At 34.3% G+C, this 19,314-nt stretch overlaps 1 protein-coding gene across 5 annotated transcripts; it reads right to left on the bottom strand.

Annotated features, from left to right (window-relative positions):
• Positions 1–348: 348 nt before the first annotated feature.
• LOC122537606 (cyclin-T) lies at positions 349–19,305 on the bottom strand. Of its 5 annotated transcripts, XR_006308654.1 has the most exons (9): positions 18,843–19,305; positions 16,764–16,974; positions 16,557–16,680; positions 16,362–16,407; positions 14,841–14,931; positions 14,561–14,758; positions 11,453–14,452; positions 3,567–4,074; positions 349–2,513 (listed from the first exon to the last, which is right to left on the bottom strand). XR_006308654.1 is itself a non-coding variant. In XM_043670891.1 (8 exons), the coding sequence occupies exons 1-8, from the start codon at positions 18,986–18,988 to the stop codon at positions 4,012–4,014; spliced, it is 3,879 nt and encodes a 1,292-aa protein (XP_043526826.1). In that variant the 5' UTR covers positions 18,989–19,305; the 3' UTR covers positions 349–4,011. The 5 variants fall into 5 exon arrangements, 3 of the variants coding, with proteins under 3 accessions (XP_043526826.1, XP_043526825.1, XP_043526827.1); XM_043670891.1 differs by having other exon boundaries at positions 349–4,074; XR_006308653.1 differs by lacking the exons at positions 349–2,513; positions 3,567–4,074 and adding an exon at positions 5,303–6,592 and having other exon boundaries at positions 6,844–14,452.
• Between the last annotated feature and the right edge of the window lie 9 nt (positions 19,306–19,314).

Genomic DNA, 19,314 nt, shown 5'->3' with positions numbered 1-19,314 from the left:
CTTTTGCTTCTCTCTTTATTAAGGATAATTTTTTAATGCTGCCTAAAACTAGGCAAGCTTAACTCGAATTCCGAAAATCATCAGTCATGAGAGAAGAAAATAAAGAGTCTCTTAGTTTTTTTATAAAATATTTTGTAAAATATTTTTCTTAAAAAGGAAAAAGAAAAGAATATATATATATATACACACACACACACATATATATTTGTTCAGTAGTTTCCATTATTAAATAATAATTGCACTTGTAAGTCGAAAAGATATGAACACCCATTTTGATTACAGGGTGATTAACAAAAAAACAATACATGGCAAATAGCCAAATGATGGCAGCATATATTTTCTTGTTCAAAATCAGTTTTTCTTTTTTCTTTTAACACGAAGTTACTTTTAATTTCAAGAAAAAATTTTCTCACGACTAAAGACTTCCGGATCGAGCCTATATCCACGACACGCAAGCTCCATGGCATGCCCGTGAAATACAAATGCACGACGACTTGCAAACGATGATGATGATAATAATAATAATAATAATAATAATCATAATAATAATAAGATACACTCTCCACGAATCGTCGCTTCTATTTAAATCCTTAAGAATTAATTTATGTACATCGCGGACAGGGTATTTCTCCTTCGATTATCTCCCGTTTGTCCTTTTAAAAAACTTCTTCTTCATCTTTCACATCGATCGAACTCTTGTATGCGTCTTGCCAAATTTTTTTAATCCTTCTTCGGAGAACGAAACGGAGACAACTTGCTTTTCCAAAGGCGCGTATCATTTTCGCGTCCTATCCGAGGTTTTTTTATAGTTAAATTTAGCCTAACAATTTTCAAGTAGGTCCATTTCGATCTTCGAAAAGTATCGATCGACAAACGAATCATTTATTCGATAAAACAGTGCCATACGTCTAGACATTGTTTCATTCGAAATTTTACGTGATTAATTTTCTCTCTCTCTCTCTCTCTCTCTCTCTCGCTCGCTCATTCTCTCTGTATCATTCAATTGTGGTAAATGATGAAACAATTGTGTTACAATTGTTACGCGTTACTCACTTAAATGAAAACAATTAGCAATAAACGTCGTTTTTGTACCACATAGCCAAGAGAGTACCAAAAAATTCATCTACTATTACATAACGATTAGGAAAAGAAACGTGCCAGAAATGAGGAAAAATGTACTTGGTGCGATCTCTCTCTCTCTCTCTCTCTGAGGGACGATACAATATACATAAACTGTATGCAATTACAATATTCTATAAGTAGAATTACTCTCGGCTACGGTACAACGCACTAAAGTCGACACGATAAAATGAGCTTGTCATTCTTACCTATCTTGTAATAAGAATGAAAAATATTCTTGCAATATTATATTCGACGAACGACGAAGCCAGTGATATTTTATCGCGCCGAGAATCGTCTCGAAACATTTATTGCTAACATACAATTTTGTTTTTTTCTTCCTTTCTCTCTCTCTCTCTCTCTCTCTTTCTTTTTTTCGTTGAACAAATGTGTCAAAGGCATATTTGACAATAATTGAAATACGATCCAATACGATCCACGAATCTAAGTTTATAATCGATCGGCTTATTACTTATAATCAATAAATACATTTTTCTCCGTACACGTTTTCGAACTCGGCGTGCAATCGATATGCACAATAAAAGAAGAACGATGAAGAAATGGCTATGCGCGTGAATTATCTCAATGATTCACAAACGATAGAGGCGTTTTCACCGTTTTGCGTTCTTACTGTTTACAGTTATCAATGTATCGTGTGTTATTATAATTACCGTTATTTAAATGTTAATTGATATTAATATTATTATTATTATAGCTGCTCGTTTTTTTTTTTTTTTTTGTTCTTTTAAGATAACGCAACAAATGCTCAGGTATGAAACATGCGTGAAAACCTTCAATGATAATACCTTTCTTCTTCTTCTTAAAATCGATACAGTACACACGGCCGTTCGCAAATATATACTCGAATAATGCGATTTTGTTATCGGTTTCTCTTAAAAAATAATACCTACAGAGAATGGAGTCGAGTATTAATCGTGTATTCGCTAAATATACGCGTTTATCCTCTGAACGAGTGAAGCTAATTAATGGAATCTTTCGTTTTATTACCATCGCGCGTACTGCAACTTGTACCTTTGCTCTTTTACGTTTTTCTTTCTTTTCTTTTTCTCTCATTTCAATATTTCTTACATTGTGTGTATGGTGTGTAACGAGATTAGTGTAACCGTAGTGTGTCGAGTCGTTCATTTGGTTTATTTTGGCATACAAAATAATTTTATTTACAGTCTGACAATAATATTAATCGTTTATCTATAGTCTTTTATACTAAGTGGCGATAGTATAATTCGAATTACTTACTATATTATGCGGTCTTTTCGGCTATGTACATAACAAAACGGCACGAATAAATATCATTGGACATGGACCAAGCTTTCCTTTCAGTGTGCATGCTCACCGCTTCGCGCAAACGATTCGTTTCTTAGGGACATTCGAACCTGTAGAAAATTCATCTTTAAAGGATATTTATCGATAAAGGTGGGATACTAAAAATTATATTATATTACATTAATATAACATAATGTAATTATATTACATTACATTAAAACATTAATAACATAATATAATTATAATATATTATATTATTTGCATCATTAACAACGCTATTCTATTCTACGCTTTGATCAAATCATTTTGTCTATGATCTTGATTCGTTAAGGAAAAAGAAAGAAAAAATATGGTATCGTAGATGCGATAAGAGACGAAAGTTTGTTAAATGCATCGTAACAGAAATGAAATGATCTAACTGATGACGTTGAAAATGTACAATTGAACTGAATGAAATTCCTTCACTTTATCGGTGAGAATATCGCACAAAGCATTCGTGTTTCTGAATCCACAGATAATGACAAAAAGAAACATTCGCCACTTAAGACGTGAAACGTACAATCTACGTTCGACTCGTTTCGAGCGTCGAGTTCTGTTTGATCACGTCCCTGTCTGACGAATCGATCAACGATCAGTTTGATAGTTGTGAGATTTATGGTGCATGAGTTTACTTGCATTCTTCGATGCAAATGAAAACAGGTGGCAGTTTAACGAAATACTAAATGGAAAGTTGTAGGAGAAAGTAATATTAAAGCCCTCGAAACGAAGTTCGACTTATACCTCGATTCTTAATTCGCAAGAATCGTATCTTTGACGAATGACAGACTTTTTTCTATCATAACTTTGAAAAAGAACGGAAAAAATTAAATATCACTCGCGATACATTGCTCATTTTCCATCAGGAATGACGCAAAGTATCGATAGGATCGTCACAAAGTATTGGACATTTGAGATCGATCCTGAGGGCTACGATTAGTATGAGACGTGTTCTTTCGAATATTTGCACATCGAGAGAAAATTAGAGAAACTCGCCTCATACTTTATAAAACGGTTCAAAGAAAAGAAAAGGAAAAAGAGACAACTTGTATAGACAGAATGAAAATCAATCGCGCAACAATCCAATGATCAAGGACGAAGTGAAATTCTCTTTTCTCTTAACTTACCGTGTACCTAATTTGACCTGAGCAAGATTAACTATTTCTTTTTCTTTTCGTTTTTCGTTCCTTTCTCTAGTCGAAAGCATAAATCGACGACCGATTTACGTTAAACTTTGGCTAAACGTTAAGGCGTCAAGCTCGCGTCTTCGATGCAGCCACGTATACGGAAACAACCACCATTCCTTTTCATTGTGAATTTTGCAGGTAGGATTGGGCTGCTGAACGGATGAAACTAACAAAGGTGATGGGTTCTCCGCTTGATCATGTGGAGGACGTTAGAAACGAAGACGATGATGAAAAGCTGCAGCGCTTCAGGATCTCCCGAACGCAGTTTCAACGAGGACGAAGAAGCAAAACGAGATGAATTTCCTTCTTTCCCAGGTTGGGAATCAACCGGAGCACTTCCTGAAGAGACTTTTTACTGATATCCTCTTCTACCGATGTCCAGATACTACGACGTGTGAGACTGCGACAGCTTACTAGAACTTTTATGGTGGCTAGATGTGTGTTTCTCCTGAAAATATAAACAGAACTGTGATACTCTGATCTTTTCAATGATCTTTTCAATTGTTTAACAAATTAACAACGAGTCGTTTGACATTTGCTCAGTTTCATCTAAACGAAAGCAAATAAATTCTCTAAGTTCTTCTGTCTGTAGAATGTTTTAGGAAATTATTCGACGTTGATGGTTTGCTCTCTCTATCACGACGTTAAACGTTGAGATTCCTTTCTGTTACTTTTCCTTCTTCCCTCTTCGGCGATCGTGAAAGGAAACAGATAAGCAATAATAGGCATTATTTGCATCGGCTTATTATGAAAATTTCATTAATATTAATGAGATATGCTGGTTAAATATTATCGATTGCAATTATATTTTTTGAGGCGACACGTATTCCTCGATGCGTGTTGTCCAGACAGGTATGACACGTATTCAGTTGAACTACGAATCCAAAAATTACTATTTTTTTAAAAATGTAGCAAATGAGATACAGGAACTGACTTTCAATCTGGGCACGATCAAGTGTTGAGAATTAAATCGAAAAAAAAAAAAAAAAAAACGTGAAGTAATTTCACGAATAAACAATGTTGACACTCCTGTGCAAAATTTTATCCTTTCCCTCAAAAAATGTAATTTGCTGTTCGCAAGGATTAAATGAAACACGCAAATTGAAGCGCAATTCTTCGAAGAGAAAAAGAAAAAGAAAAAGAAAAAGAAAAAAAATAGGTAGAACTGAATACGTGCACACAACACAAAAAGCCTGCTAGTACGCGCATGCTCATGCAAAATTACACGCATACACGATACACTCAAATAATAAACAGAAATGATAACAATAGCATCGGACGTTTCGACGATAATGTACAGGCGAACATTACAAGTACCCATCACCAAGCGAGATATAAACTCAAATAATACGTTGCGTTTCGACATATGTACTCTGACCTGTCTCTTATACGCTAAGTAAGACCATCAACATCCACGGTATGATAGAGCGTATAAAAATGAAGAACTTTTACACATGATAGTAATCGTATTACATACTGACAGCTGTGATATTTATGTTAGTACACAAAAGGATGCGGCGATGTATGATGTGCGATTGTTACATCTAAAATATATTCATATATGTATGTATATATAGGTAAACATCGTCGTGTACCGTAGTATATGCATACATATACTAATATCATTTTTGCTTTAATGGTGTGTTAAGAAAGAGACAAAATAATCACTAAGGTACTTTTCGTTTCCACAGAACGTTTATTTCGGATGATTATTTCTTTTCTTGGTCGAACACATGACGCATACGATTCCTGCCGTAATAATAATAATAATAATAATGATGATAATAATAATAATAATAATAATAATAATAATAATAATAATAATGGTAATAATAGTAGTAATAATAATAATAATTATAATGATAATAATAATAATGATAATGATAATAATAATAATAATAATAATAATAATAATAATAATATGTAATTGTCCGCAACGTGTACACTAGAACAATCTATTTTCATTAAATTATACACGATATTAAACCTTTTCTTTCTATAAAATTAAGATATTATACATATATGTACAAGCACCTACGCGTTTCTATCTAATAAGTTCATAAGTTGTGTGGACGATCCAGGTACAAAAGTTTCATTCACGGTAACACAATAACCCGGATGAAGAAAACTGGTGGTTTGCGCGAACGGTGTATTTTACAAAGGACAGTACCACATGGGTATCTGTGAGATTTTGAAATGATTAAAGTTTCCAAAATTTTCTAAGCGTATAATTACTGTATAAAATAACTAAACACCTCATCAGTGACAACATATGTAGGTGACAATTGCAGGAAACGTACGCACAAGTGACAGATATATATATATATATATATATACACATACATTGTGTACAGTACTGATGCAGTGTTTCGCAAAATTTTACACATTTCGTGTTTTCTATAAACGGTTCATAAATTTCATATCACTCATATCGATCGCTACTCATATGCAAGAGCTCGTATATCGTATATCGTTACTATTATATTTATATATATAAATATTATGTGTGTGTGTGTGTGTGTGTATAAATAAACTCACATGTATATAACTCTCTTTCAATTTCTTGCTATCGGAGAGTACAAAGTCTATATAATTTACCTTAGCAATTATTTTGTCTTCACACAACTTGTACAATTGCACAATTTCTTTTTTAACTAGGCCGATCCTATGAATTTTCTTGCAATTTCTCAGTACTTCTCTTTTTTTTCCTGTTTCGTTCCTTCCAGATTGTTTTTTTTTTCTTTTTTTCTCTCTTATATATATATATATTTTTTTTTTTTTTAATATCACATACAAGTCCTACGAGTTTTACACAACGATCTTAATTATATTTATGGTTATGATTAAAGCTAGAGGTTCGTTCTCGTTTGTATGCTCGAAAGATATCCAGGAAGAATAAATATAATGTCGAAATAATTCAAATAATATTCATAATTAATTTCATAATTATATATAGAAATATATTTCTCGTTTGTACAATTATATTTATCGGTAAACAATTAAATTTCATTGGTGCAATTCATGCGCCAATCATAAATTAGTAATAATCAAAGAAGAAAATTTTGAAAAATAAATTCTATACAATGTGTTTGTCGTTTTCTACGTGATTTTCCTCGATTCATGATCGGAATATCTATTCAAACAAACGATTCACGATTTCTTTTTTTCCTTTTTAAATTCTTTTTCTTTCTTTTAAACTAAAATTATATATAGACACATATATATATATATTTTTTTTTTCTTAACTAGAAGAAAATAAGCTAAAAGATACAGAAATATAAAAAGAGATACAGAATTTTGCACTGAGAAATCTAAGAAAAGGGGCAACGATCATAACAATCACACAGTACACATGTAATAACCTAAATTCAAAATACTAGATAATAATTGTGACAATAATTACTAATTAATTACTTAATTAATTTAATCGCGACCACAACGCTTAGCAGCACGATAAATTCGTATCATGTCACAATGACGAATCACGATACACGCGTGCATACGTGCCGTGTGTGTATATTTTTATGTAAATATAAACGCATTTATACTTATTATCGTATATGTGTATTCTTTTTTTTTGTTTCAATATATTAATTACGTCTATCTCTCGCTCTGATTTGACACGTACCTGAGATAATATCCATTCGATAATAATCATTACTTTTATCTTGTTAAATATATATATATATATATAATATATATACACGTGTTATATATATATTATACATATATAATATGCATATATATTTTCAAAGATGCGAATTATGCTAATAAGAATAGAGAGAGAGGAAAAAGAAGAGAAAAATCCACGCACATTCGCGATTACTCGGAATAAATATAAAATTAATCTACATATACACGTAAGAACGCACGAGAGAATGTAAAAGTAGGTAGGAAAGTTCTTAACGAATATTTCCAACTCTAAATAAAGTATCCTCCCTCAAATTCAGCGAACAAATCTTCTCTTTTTACCGATGTCAAGAGCAACGATTTGTAACGATGCTTCTTTGATCACACATATATCCTCACGTGTTAATCTTCGCGAGCCTTATCTTTTTAGCCGTACAAACGAATGTATAAAATTACAATTTTTATAAACTTTTATAAGGTTTGTCAACAAAATTTCTTTATACATTCATATACGTTTAAAAAGATATGCTTGCAAAGGTTAACGAGACGTGAGGATACATGTGATCAAATCGTTGCTTTGACATCGATAAAGTGAAGATTAGATTTGTTCGCTGAATCTGAAGAGAGGATTCTTTATTTAGAACATCACCGTAACGAAACGGAGATCTATTTATTCTTTAAGAACTTTTGCCCCGATTTTCTGAAAGGTTTCGTATAGATGAACTGCGATTTTGCATCAGTGACGCTAAATAACTCGAACAGTTAAATTAGAAGATCACTCTGCTTACGAAAATGCAAATTAAATTCGATTCTCTCGAAAATGAGAGTGAAAAAGATATATTTATACAAAATATAAAATTATTGAAATGTACAATATCACTTTTGTAAAAAAAAAAAAAAAAAACTCTTGAAATTACTTGAGTGACAGCAGAATTTGATTCCCTTCAATCTGCAAAGAAACAGATTTCACGATCTGCATTGATGACGAAACCTTAAATAGACGAAAGAAATGATTCTATAAAAAAAAAAAAAAAAAAAAAAAAAAAAAAAACAGACAATACAGCTATCAAAAAATCGTATCCAAGCCAATATTTTCATTAACTAAATCACAGTCCGATCTGCATTCCATGATCGAAAAATATAACGACCGTCAAATCGCAGCTCACTTCAACAAAATTTCAGTAATAATGCACAATTCGTCTACAGTGAATGACTGAATCATCATCAATCGTGAATTTTAGATCACAGTTCGTTGACCGTATGTTCGAATTCGAACACGAGAAATAAACGAGATAAGCAAGATATTAACAAGTCTATGGTAGTCGTGTATTAACAATACGAGCGAATTCTACGTTACTCCATCACTTCATTTGAAATCACATCTATATAATTATAATTGTAATCGTAATTTCGCAACTCTTGCGCAACAGTCTATGCCGTAGTTTAATAAATGGGCGTATAAATATCGTTCAAAAAGAGGAAAAAAAAACGTAAAAATAGAAAAATAGTCACGAAACTAAGTCACATGCGAAAGTTGCATCCTTTTTTTAGTGATTGTTCCAACATTATTTCTTTCTTCTTTTTTCCATATCATCAGGATTAATGCAACTTTTTATTGCACAGAAGAACAACGCGATAATAACCCTTTGCGTTCCTTGTGACTTCCACAATATTATAATAAATCTAATAATAAATGTGTTACAGTAATTACAATGATGCATTTTGTTTTTTCTTCTAGATCTCTTTAAAACCAGTGTACATATAAAATAATATTCGATGGCAATGTCAATGCTAAAATATAAAAAGAATAGTATTGAAGAAAGTATTGTGAAGAAAGCTTAGCGAACATTAGCTTCGACTAATGTGACACAAAGATAAGTCGAACTGCAAAGGATTAGTGAAAGAAAGAAATTTTGTTATTATATATTATCTGCGTATAAAAAAAAAAAAAAAAAAAACAACGACCACGCGATACACAAAGAAGTGTTAGTTTGAACAGTATTATATATACCTTTACAAACACGTACACTTTCAAATTCATATTAATAGTACACTTGTGTTTCACTGAACACTCTCAATCATTTCACTACACACATTTTTCCTTTTTTCTCTTTTCCTCTTGTTTGTAATTTTTTTGTTTTTTTTTTTTTTTTTGTTTTACTTTTATTCGTATTTTATTTAATTTTTTTTTATCGTTTCTTAAGTAACCGTGTAAGTTTCTCTAGCCCTTTCACCCATTTACACAACGATTTGATTTAATATGAACACAACACGCTTTACATCACCCTTTCTCCGAGACCCTTTGCCAGCAAAGGAATTCTTTTAGACTATTTCGACGAGATTTGTTCGCAAGAAAATCGATTAATTGGTTGTAGGTACTGTGACACGTAAAGAATAGGAAAAAGAACAAGACTGAGGAAAGCTATCCTTCTTTTTCTTTTCTAATTCTTCTTGAGCATACGTTAATCAAAATCTGTCGACGTTTGACCATAAGCGCAAAACATGATTACCTTTTCATTTCTGAGCTGGCAGTGTTTCGTGCATTAAACTTCACGACAACGTTTCCCTTGCTTCCGTCTTCTTCTCCTTTCGAGGGAAAAAGAAAGTTTCGGCACGAAACAAAAAATTACTGATGATCTTCAAAATGACATCTTCAACAACATATACGACTGCTATATGTATTTTTTTGAAATATACAGGATAAAGAAGATGGTTGTCGTGAAATTTCATGATGGTTGTCTTTTCTCTTCTCAAATTCCAAGGATCCTACTTTGAAAATATCTCAGAATGAAGTAATTCTCAATTGATTCGATAAAGAGATGGTCCTTAATTAAAATGCTCATTTTAACTAAGAACGCCAAAGTCGTCTAAAGATTATCTCTTTATCGAATTTATTAAGAGCTGCTTGATCTTGAGATATATTCTCCAAAATCGCAAACTCGTCTTCGTGAATTACTTCATCCCTCCAAGGTCCATGCGGCGGACCTCGTGAAATTTCTAACGTTTTATTTACTCTTGAACGAAGGCTCACATTCATTTAACTACTCTAAGGATGCGCTACAGGTACAAAGGTGGAAAGATCAAAGTATGATAATTTTTAACACTAAGGGAATAGAGATCGTACGTTGTCATGCTGCTACTTCTACCATTCACAAACTGAAAGGGAGAAGAAGAGAGGATAGAGGCAAAGGCGAAAGTGTGTTCCTTTTGATCGAAGATTCATTCTACGGGAATCTCCAGCCACTTCTCCTTTTCTCCTTAATCAATGATGGTAATTAATGATGATGTACACATTAACCACTGAGAACACACAAAGTTAATTCTAAAATTGAATTAATCAGCATAACATATTATGCTGAGAAGAAGACAATTGGAGGGCTGGAAATCATAGTTTTGTAAGTCCTGTCCAAGTCATTAAAAAACGTTGTCTGAAATTAACAAAGTGACGATTACAGATTATGATACTTGACTTGGGCAATGCTTCCAAGGATCGAACGAGAGTAAAAAAAAAAAAGAAAAAATCTAAATTTACACAGCCACGTAGATTTCCAGCCAATCAAGTCGATTACTCAACGTAAAAGAGAATGGAGCAAGAAGTGACTGCAATTACTACCCCTACTTTGGAAAGTCTACCTCTGAAGTCCACTACAAGGCAGGAATACTCCGTACGAACGTTATTCCGGTGGCGGAGGTGGCGGCGGTGAGGAACTAGGAGGTGGTCCGCTCGGCAATGGCGGCGGTGTCTTAGGTTCTTGCCGAGCAGACGGGACTGGGATCATGCTTTGACTTTGTCGCATATTCTGTGGCAAGGACGGTGGCGGTACAGACGTATCAATAGCACCATCTGATGTTATAATGACGTTACCCGCCGGATACATCGGATATTGTTGTTGATACTGCGAATAGTACATAATGGGATCGTAAACGTATCCGGCAGGATTGAACATCGAGGGCGGCGGGTAATTAGCAAAAAAATAAGAATCCGGTTGGGATTGATTTACGTGGCCAGCCCTCGAGTAGCCTGGATCACCACGAGCCGAGGATGCATGAGAGTGATGTGGATTACGGACATTGTTACTATTGTACTCTTGATAGTAGCCGTCGCGCTGGCCGGGAGCATTGTAATGGCCCGCCGATCCTGCTGGTGGTGGACCACGCCCGATATACTGGCGGCCGCCTCTACCGCCTCCACGTACCTTATTATTGCTGCCTGAACTATAATGTCTGCCATTTTGCCGTTCGCCTGGCCGGTGTTGCCCGTAACCCGCCGAGGTAACCTGCGATTGCTTCTTCGTCGGTGGAACACTGGTCGTTGGGCTCTCCTTCATTTCCGAACGATCGCGCTTCCGGCTCTCGTTCGTGAACTCTGGAACGATACTGCTCGAGCTAGTCGTAGTCGTCGAGGGTGTACCGGAACTCCTCGAGATTCCATCTGTCCGAATTTTAATCTTTAACGGACCCTGTACCACCGACTGACCTGGCGAATTGGACACACTGTCCGTGCCCTTTAGCCGTTCCTTTGGAATAATGATCTTGATGCTGGTGTTCTGAGGAGACTTGTTTTTATCAGGCGGCACCGTACTACCACCGCTACTATTCGTCGACTCGGTGCTCAGGTTTAATTTATCTTTCGGAATTGTGATTTTAATGGGTACCGCGGGCACGGTGTCCTCACTTTTTTCCTTATCCTTTTCCCGATGTTTCTCCTTATCCTTGTCCTTATGCTTGTGCTTGTGTTTCTCTTTACTCTTCTCCTTGTCCTTGTGCTTGTGTTTCTCCTTCTTTTTCTTCTTCTCGCTCTTGTGGTGCTCCGATCTTTTCTCCTCTGCCAGAGGAGCAACGGTTATGGTGGTTGACGTCGGAACAGAAAGAATAGATTCCGTGGTAGTTTGCACAGGAACAGAGAGGATACTTATATCTACAGTCGAGGCAATCATCGGTTCACTAACCGTTGATAAGGACAGACACTGACTTTGAACAGGAACAGGTTCCTGTTGCGTGAGCAACATGGAATGAGATATGGGTGGCTGATGTTGAAGTTGCGAAGATGATGGTGGTGGTGGTGGTGGTAGTGGTAGTGGTGGTGGTGGTGGTGGTGGCGGCGGCGGTGGTAGTTGTTGTTGTTGTTGTTGCTGTTGAAGTTGCTGTTGCTGTTGAAACTGTTCCTGATGAATTTGTTGTTGCGATTGCATTTGACTAAATTGTTGAATATTTTGTAATAACGATGGCATCGGTGCTAAAGGTTCCTGAAGCAGGGCACTTATACTTTGAGCAGATTTCAATGGTGATAAATATTCACTTTTAATCTGAGAGTGTTCAACTTTTATCGGCAAATCTGTTTTGTAAGTTTCCTTCTTGATTTGATATTCTTGAGGCTCTTGCTTGAGTAGATTAGTGTCCAATCCGTTCGTTAAACCCTGCTGATTCGAAGAAATGTGTTGCTGTACAGTTATCGTGCCAAAACGCGACATCGTCAGCTCAGAGTCGAACGGTTTGATGATCTCCGGTGGTTTCATATCGTTCGCGATTTGAGTGGCTCTGCCGTTCGCCGAAGGATTGTCTTTTATAGGCGGTATCAGTTCTGGTACTCTACCGAGCGTTTTAGTTGTCTCGAAACTGGTATCGTCCGTTTTTACTTTTGCTTGCTGCCCGCTTTCGCTACTCGTGCTAGCCGTACGATGCCTTTTATGGGACGCTGTGGAAACATCGTTTGCCGATCTTTTGTTCGATTGTGCTTCTTGCTGCTGCAAGCCTGGCGGGCTTGCAAAAGGCGATACTAAATTAAAGTTTATCGACGAATCTGATACGCGTTCTTGTTTAGGAACTTTTGCAGCCGAGGGCGGCGTCTTTTGCTTAGTCTTAGACCTCTGTGAATGAGATTCCCGAGGCGTTGGTACTTTCTCTGGACTGAATAGCGATTTCGGCTTGCCAGAGGGGGTTTGTAATACACTCTGTTGGATATCGGACGAACTCTTGTCTATGTCATCGTGTCGTGGTCGTTTCTCAGTTTTTGGATCGTCGAGATTGTTCAATGACGATAAACTCGACAATTGAGAATTATTTCTAATAGTATCCTTCAATATCTGAGACACGCCGTGAGCTGTATGTTGACTGGATATTGTCTTTGAAGTTAAAGATTTCTGATTAAGTAGTGAAGTTGAAACGGAGCTGGTTGGAGACTTTTCTTGCGTAAACGAACTCTGGCTAGTACCAAGCTTCATATCAGTCGGCATTGCCCCAGAACTAATTTGTAATTTTTCCGACTGATTGTATTTTGTATGATGCGACGGCTTCTGTGCATTCGAACTATATGGTACATCGAGTGTTGGTTTCGGCGGAGGTAATGGCTTTTCGATGAGCTTTCTAACCTCCTCGCACCTCTGCTCTAACGTATCAGACTTTCTTTGTCGATCGATTCTGGTTGGATCCGGATATTTGTATGGCTTTTGTTCACTATCTTTCCTATGTTCTACAAGTTTATGCCTTGGATCATATATTCTTTTGTCATGACCCTGATGTTTACTTTCTACTCCACTTGATCTGTGCACACTATGATTATTATTACTAAGTTTTTCTTGTATATTCCCGTGAGAAGTTGGCTCCTGTAACGATCCGACATCCGATCTGTGAGTAGCGGAATCGGTCATAGAACTATCCAATGTTAATTCTTTCGGTACGGTGTGACTGTGAGAATGGAGAGCACTATTATTACTACTACTACTGCTACTTGTACCAGTGTTTGAATTGTACTCTCTTTGTAGCCTCTGTCTATTGGGATCGCGATTTGGTTCCCTAGCTTGAGTACTACTCGAGTGCCTCTGAGGTACTGGTTGTCCAACTTTTATATCTGGTCTGTGATGATGATTATGATGAAGCGTCTTCTGTCCAAGAGGCAACGGATGTTTGTTCAGCACGTTTGTACTAGATACAGGTTTATGGTGATGAGAATGATGCTTATTAATATCCGACACATGACTTTGCGGAACCGACGGTGGAACTGATGCCTTCTCTCTTTCCAAACGTTCGCGTTCTTTCTTTTCCCGATACTCTCGATAATCTACAGGAGGTCTCGCAGACACAGGTGCATTCTGTTTCTTTTCTTCTTGTTTCTCCGTCTGATGAGGACGATTCGTATGAAATGTAGGTCCACCATCGGCAGTCGTCGCTGGAGACTGTACTTTACGAGGTTCCGCATCCTACACAAAACATTGAATTCTGGATTATCTAATGAATTCTCTAGTCTAATAAATTATCTAGTTAATAGGATTTAATATGATGTTACTTAATATGATAATAATACTTACAAATGGTGAGTTTGGTAAACTAGGATGATTAATGCTTGGACTTTGATTAGCAGATATGCTCATTATTTTCCTTTTCAATCTTGACGGGCACTTATCAAATATGTGAAGGAATTCTGCTGTAAGCTCTTGTAATAGTTCAGATGTCACAGTTCTGTCGACGTACCAGAACCAATGCTTTCCTTCCGTGCTCTGGGGTATCTATATGTAATAATAAACAATAAATAATCATGAAATTGCAATTAATCAGACGCTTTCTGTGATAAATTTTAATAACACTTACCTCCCAATTAGACCATTTACATGCGAGATGAATGCAAAAACAGGCAACTACCGTTGGCTTGTACTGCAGACACATGGTTGTTAAATGCAAACTGAAAAAGAAAGTTTTTTCTATAAGTTAATATGAGAACATGCCTTCATCAATTTCTTTTTTTTTTTTTTTTAAATATATCCCAGGGCATAAAAAGAACTAGTTCCATTAAACGTAGGTAATATCAGGATAAAATCAAGATGGAACTTTATGATTCGTTGAAAATAATTAACAATATATTCAATTATAATATTTCCAATATTTCGTAAACGGAATTTAATTCCAAAGAGTACGTTTCCAAAACAGTTAAAAAAATAGCAAGTGTAAATGTAACACTCTGTCGCAATGAGCTACACAAAAATTTGACTAAAGTAAATGTAACACTCTGTCGCAATGAGCTACAGATACAACTACAATAAGCCTTACAACACTCTGTTATATCGCAGCAAATTTGCCGAAGTTTGTCCTAACATGATTCCACATTGGAGAGAACATTAAATTAGTTATATAGATTATAGAAATTAAGTATTGAAATCACTAGAGGAACGTATCATTTCAAGTAAATAAAATAATTCATAATTTTAATATATTTGCTATTATTTATAAAAATTATTTTTTACTAAAAAAAAAATTATGCAAATATTCAAGAAGTGAAAAATTTCTTTGTACAGAGATAAATTAAGGCTTAATCTACAGAATCAATTATTGCATTGCAATTATAATCTGTTCAAATATTATTGATTGAATAATATTTGAATGAATTATGAACAAACTATGTCGTCAGAATGAACTAATAGAGTAAAATATAACTTAATAGTACGGCTTTCTTTTTCATCATTGACGAGTAAATAACCAAATATTTTTTGTCATTCACTCGTCAATGCAATACTTCCACATTTATTTCATTCACGTTTAATTTATTTTGTGCATCTACAGCTTAAAAATAAGTGTATGTAAATATAAAAATAAAAATTGGACAATATATACCGTAATGTAAGAGAAAACGATCAGTCCATAAGAATATTTCATTTACCTTCGATTAAGCCATTCCCATCGTGAACTTAGTTTACGAAATAAACTTCGTTTCGCTTTGGCATACGTTCTCTTTAGAATCAGACATTACCGCGACTGCAACGCAACATTCCTCCCCAAAAGTTATTGTTGACATTTAAACATTCACATTAGAACTCATGAAAAAATATGAAATCAAAGTAAACTTCTGTAGACTAAAGTTTATCGAATATTTAATCCTTTAATATTTCAAACGTTCTTTCTGAAGCAAAAAATTGTGATAGATCCTTCTATCATACGTCAAAGATATTTGCAAAATTTTATTCTACGTTTACTTTGCTTTCTAAGAAAAACATAGGTCAAAATGTTGCGCCAGTGGCTATTGCCTGATATTATAGCTTGGAAATATACTCCAGCTGGCAGCTATTTGACCAGAAGACTGCTAAGAGTAAGAGATACTAGCAAATAATATGTAGCCACCTGTTAGATGCCATGAAGTATGAAGTCTGGGCTAAGTCCTTGCTCGCTGTAAAAAAAAAAAATTACAGTTGAATAAAATTTTTTATAAACCTAAAGTTTTAAGAATCTAAACTTATCATTACAGAATCAGTAACTTCATAGAAAATATAAGAAAAATTAATATTACACAATTCTTTATGAACATAATTTATGTACCTTTAACCAGGTGACAACATTTAACAACATGTGTATGGGGATGATCAATGGCGACATCAAACCCCAATGTTTGCAGTAGAACATTCTCATTAAACACCAGATCTTGAGCTTGCTCAAGGTATTGCTACAAACCAAAATATATTACAACAATTAAATTTATGATTAACTCCAAATACATTGATATTGATACAAATTTCTCTACTTTACCTCAGATCTGACATCAGGTGGGGGCTGATCTCTGTGGAGACACATGTGTGCCATTTTGATAACATGTTCTAACTTGCGTGGTTGTTCTTCGACTTTTGCTGCTAAAAATAGTGCTGCTGCTGCAATTGCATTCCTGTGAAAATGTGACAGCGAGTGGAATACGTAAAATCTGTGCATATACACTATTGCCGTGTTGATGCATAATTGTGACCTATATTTATTTAATTAAGGAATACACTCAATAAATAACGTACTATTAAACAATAATTATTCTCTTTTATAAACTATTAGTATGACACTTTTTGTTATAGCTTATAGAAAATAAAAATATTTTCTATCTTATCACATAAATTTATTGTTACGTATAATTATTTCAAAGTAACACTTAAATTAGTTACTGATATTAACTATGAATTATGAAACATGTAGACAAAATAATAAAAGTAATTACCAGATATTTTTTTATTAAAATATTAATTTGACCTTCACGAAATAATTAATATAAATAAAAAACAATGTGTAAACGTAATTAAAACAATTCTTATTCAAATTAATTCGATAATTTTAAATTATTAAATTAAATGGTAAGATTAAAAAATGGAGGGCACAACAGATTATATGTAAACAATTTTATTTAATCTATATATTACATTAATATGAAAACTTGATCAAACAAATCACATAATTTTGATCCATATTCTTGATTCAATTTATACAATTTTTAAAATCCTTCTTCATTCGTGTTTTCTACTATATTATAATATTCATATCTCAGAGCATTTGTTATTTTACTAAAAGAAACATATACAAATAAAGAGTTTAGAACAAGTTACAATACAAAAAACAAGAAGAATACAAAAACAATTATTACACTACATATTAAATATCATTAATCTATTTTATGTACTATAATTATTACACGTGCATTATAAAAAGTAAAATGACAATATACTAGTATGACTATTTCAGAGTCCCGCAACATTGTGAACATTTAATTTGAAATAATCTGAAGACTAGGTTGAAGTGCTCACAATTGGAAAGATAATTAATATGTTTATGATCTTTAAATACATATCTGAAACATAAAAATATTATAGGAAATAGAAATAGAATTTATACATACTACAGTGGAAAAATATACTTAAAATATTTCTGAAATAGAAAGTATTAGTAAATATATAATTCTATTAGTAAAAGTTTGTTGCAAAACTAGTAGAAATTTTATAGTTAGCTAATGTGAGTTAGTGTTATATTAAGTTTTACTATATTACTTCTTATAAAAGTAAAATAACAACTGATCTGTAAATAATGAAATTGGTCAAAGAATCATCCAAATTTTGCTACTTTGGTACAAGGTTTTGAGAATGAAGAATATTATTTGTACAAATATTCAAATTGTCCCCTCTTTGTAACTTTGGTCCATTACTTTTATTATCCTGTACACTCATCTAAAGAAACAATGCACGATAGAGCATTGATGAACTACCTATAGTCCCAATCTGATTTTAAACGTACATGTAAGTACGTACGTGTACATGTATGTATATGCAAGATATACACACATAATTAAAAATATGACATCATATATTTGTATAAAAAAATATAAGCAGAAATTATTATTTTGATGGTGTTACTGCCAAACTTAGTGTCACAAACAATACTGTTCTTTCATGACCCTGTTCTCTGCCTTCCTTACAGATATCACAATTCTAATAGACACTTTCATTCACTTGCGTCGCTCTATCGTTAATACAAATACAGCAGCACAAAAATTCCAAAATTCATCGTATATCAAAGCTAACATAATGAAGTTCAATATGGAGAACCGTAATCGTGACGCGTGACCTCTTCTTTCGCACGTCACTCGTGTTTACAACGAATTAGGATTTTCACGTGAATACCGACTGAATTCAAGTATGAAAAAATGAATGTGCAAAGAGAACGCAGTCACGTAATTGTACATAATGATGCGGGAATGATTCAGAGTTGATGAAAGGAGTAAAAGGGACGTGAAATAATGAGGATAGGGGGAAAGGGAGATTGAGAAACACGCAACTCGTATACTCGTCAAAAGGATACACCACGAGCCGCTGTCCCATATCCTGAATGAAATTTGCTGCCTGCTGCCTGTAGCTCAGTTCCTTATCTGCATCGATGCCACATCTTCTGCTCGGAGTATTTGTTAGTTGTTCTTTCGTAAAGTACCATTTTTCGTCCGTCGCCATTTATATGTACACAAAACTCGGTACTAACGATGCGCACTTCACAGCGATCAGCTATGGCGGCGAGCACACAATGCACAATAGTAACACGTTGAGAACTCACGTCACTACGCTAACCGGAAATTCCCCTCCAAGTTCATACTCGTTCGACTTTTCACAGTAAAACATAACCATACGTTAGTCGTCAAATAAACCGTCGTAATATACGTTGTATATTATTTCATAAACAATTAAAATCGCCTTTTCTGTTAATTATTTTTTTTTTTGTTCACTCTATGCAACTTCACTCGATGCTTTTACGTAAGAAAGGTTCCATTTTGAATTCCGGA

Source organism: Frieseomelitta varia, unplaced genomic scaffold, assembly GCF_011392965.1.
Source record: "Frieseomelitta varia isolate USP_RPSP 00005682 unplaced genomic scaffold, Fvar_1.2 scaffold_920, whole genome shotgun sequence".
Lineage (NCBI taxonomy): Eukaryota > Metazoa > Arthropoda > Insecta > Hymenoptera > Apidae > Frieseomelitta > Frieseomelitta varia.
This window is presented reverse-complemented; position numbering and strand designations above follow the sequence as displayed.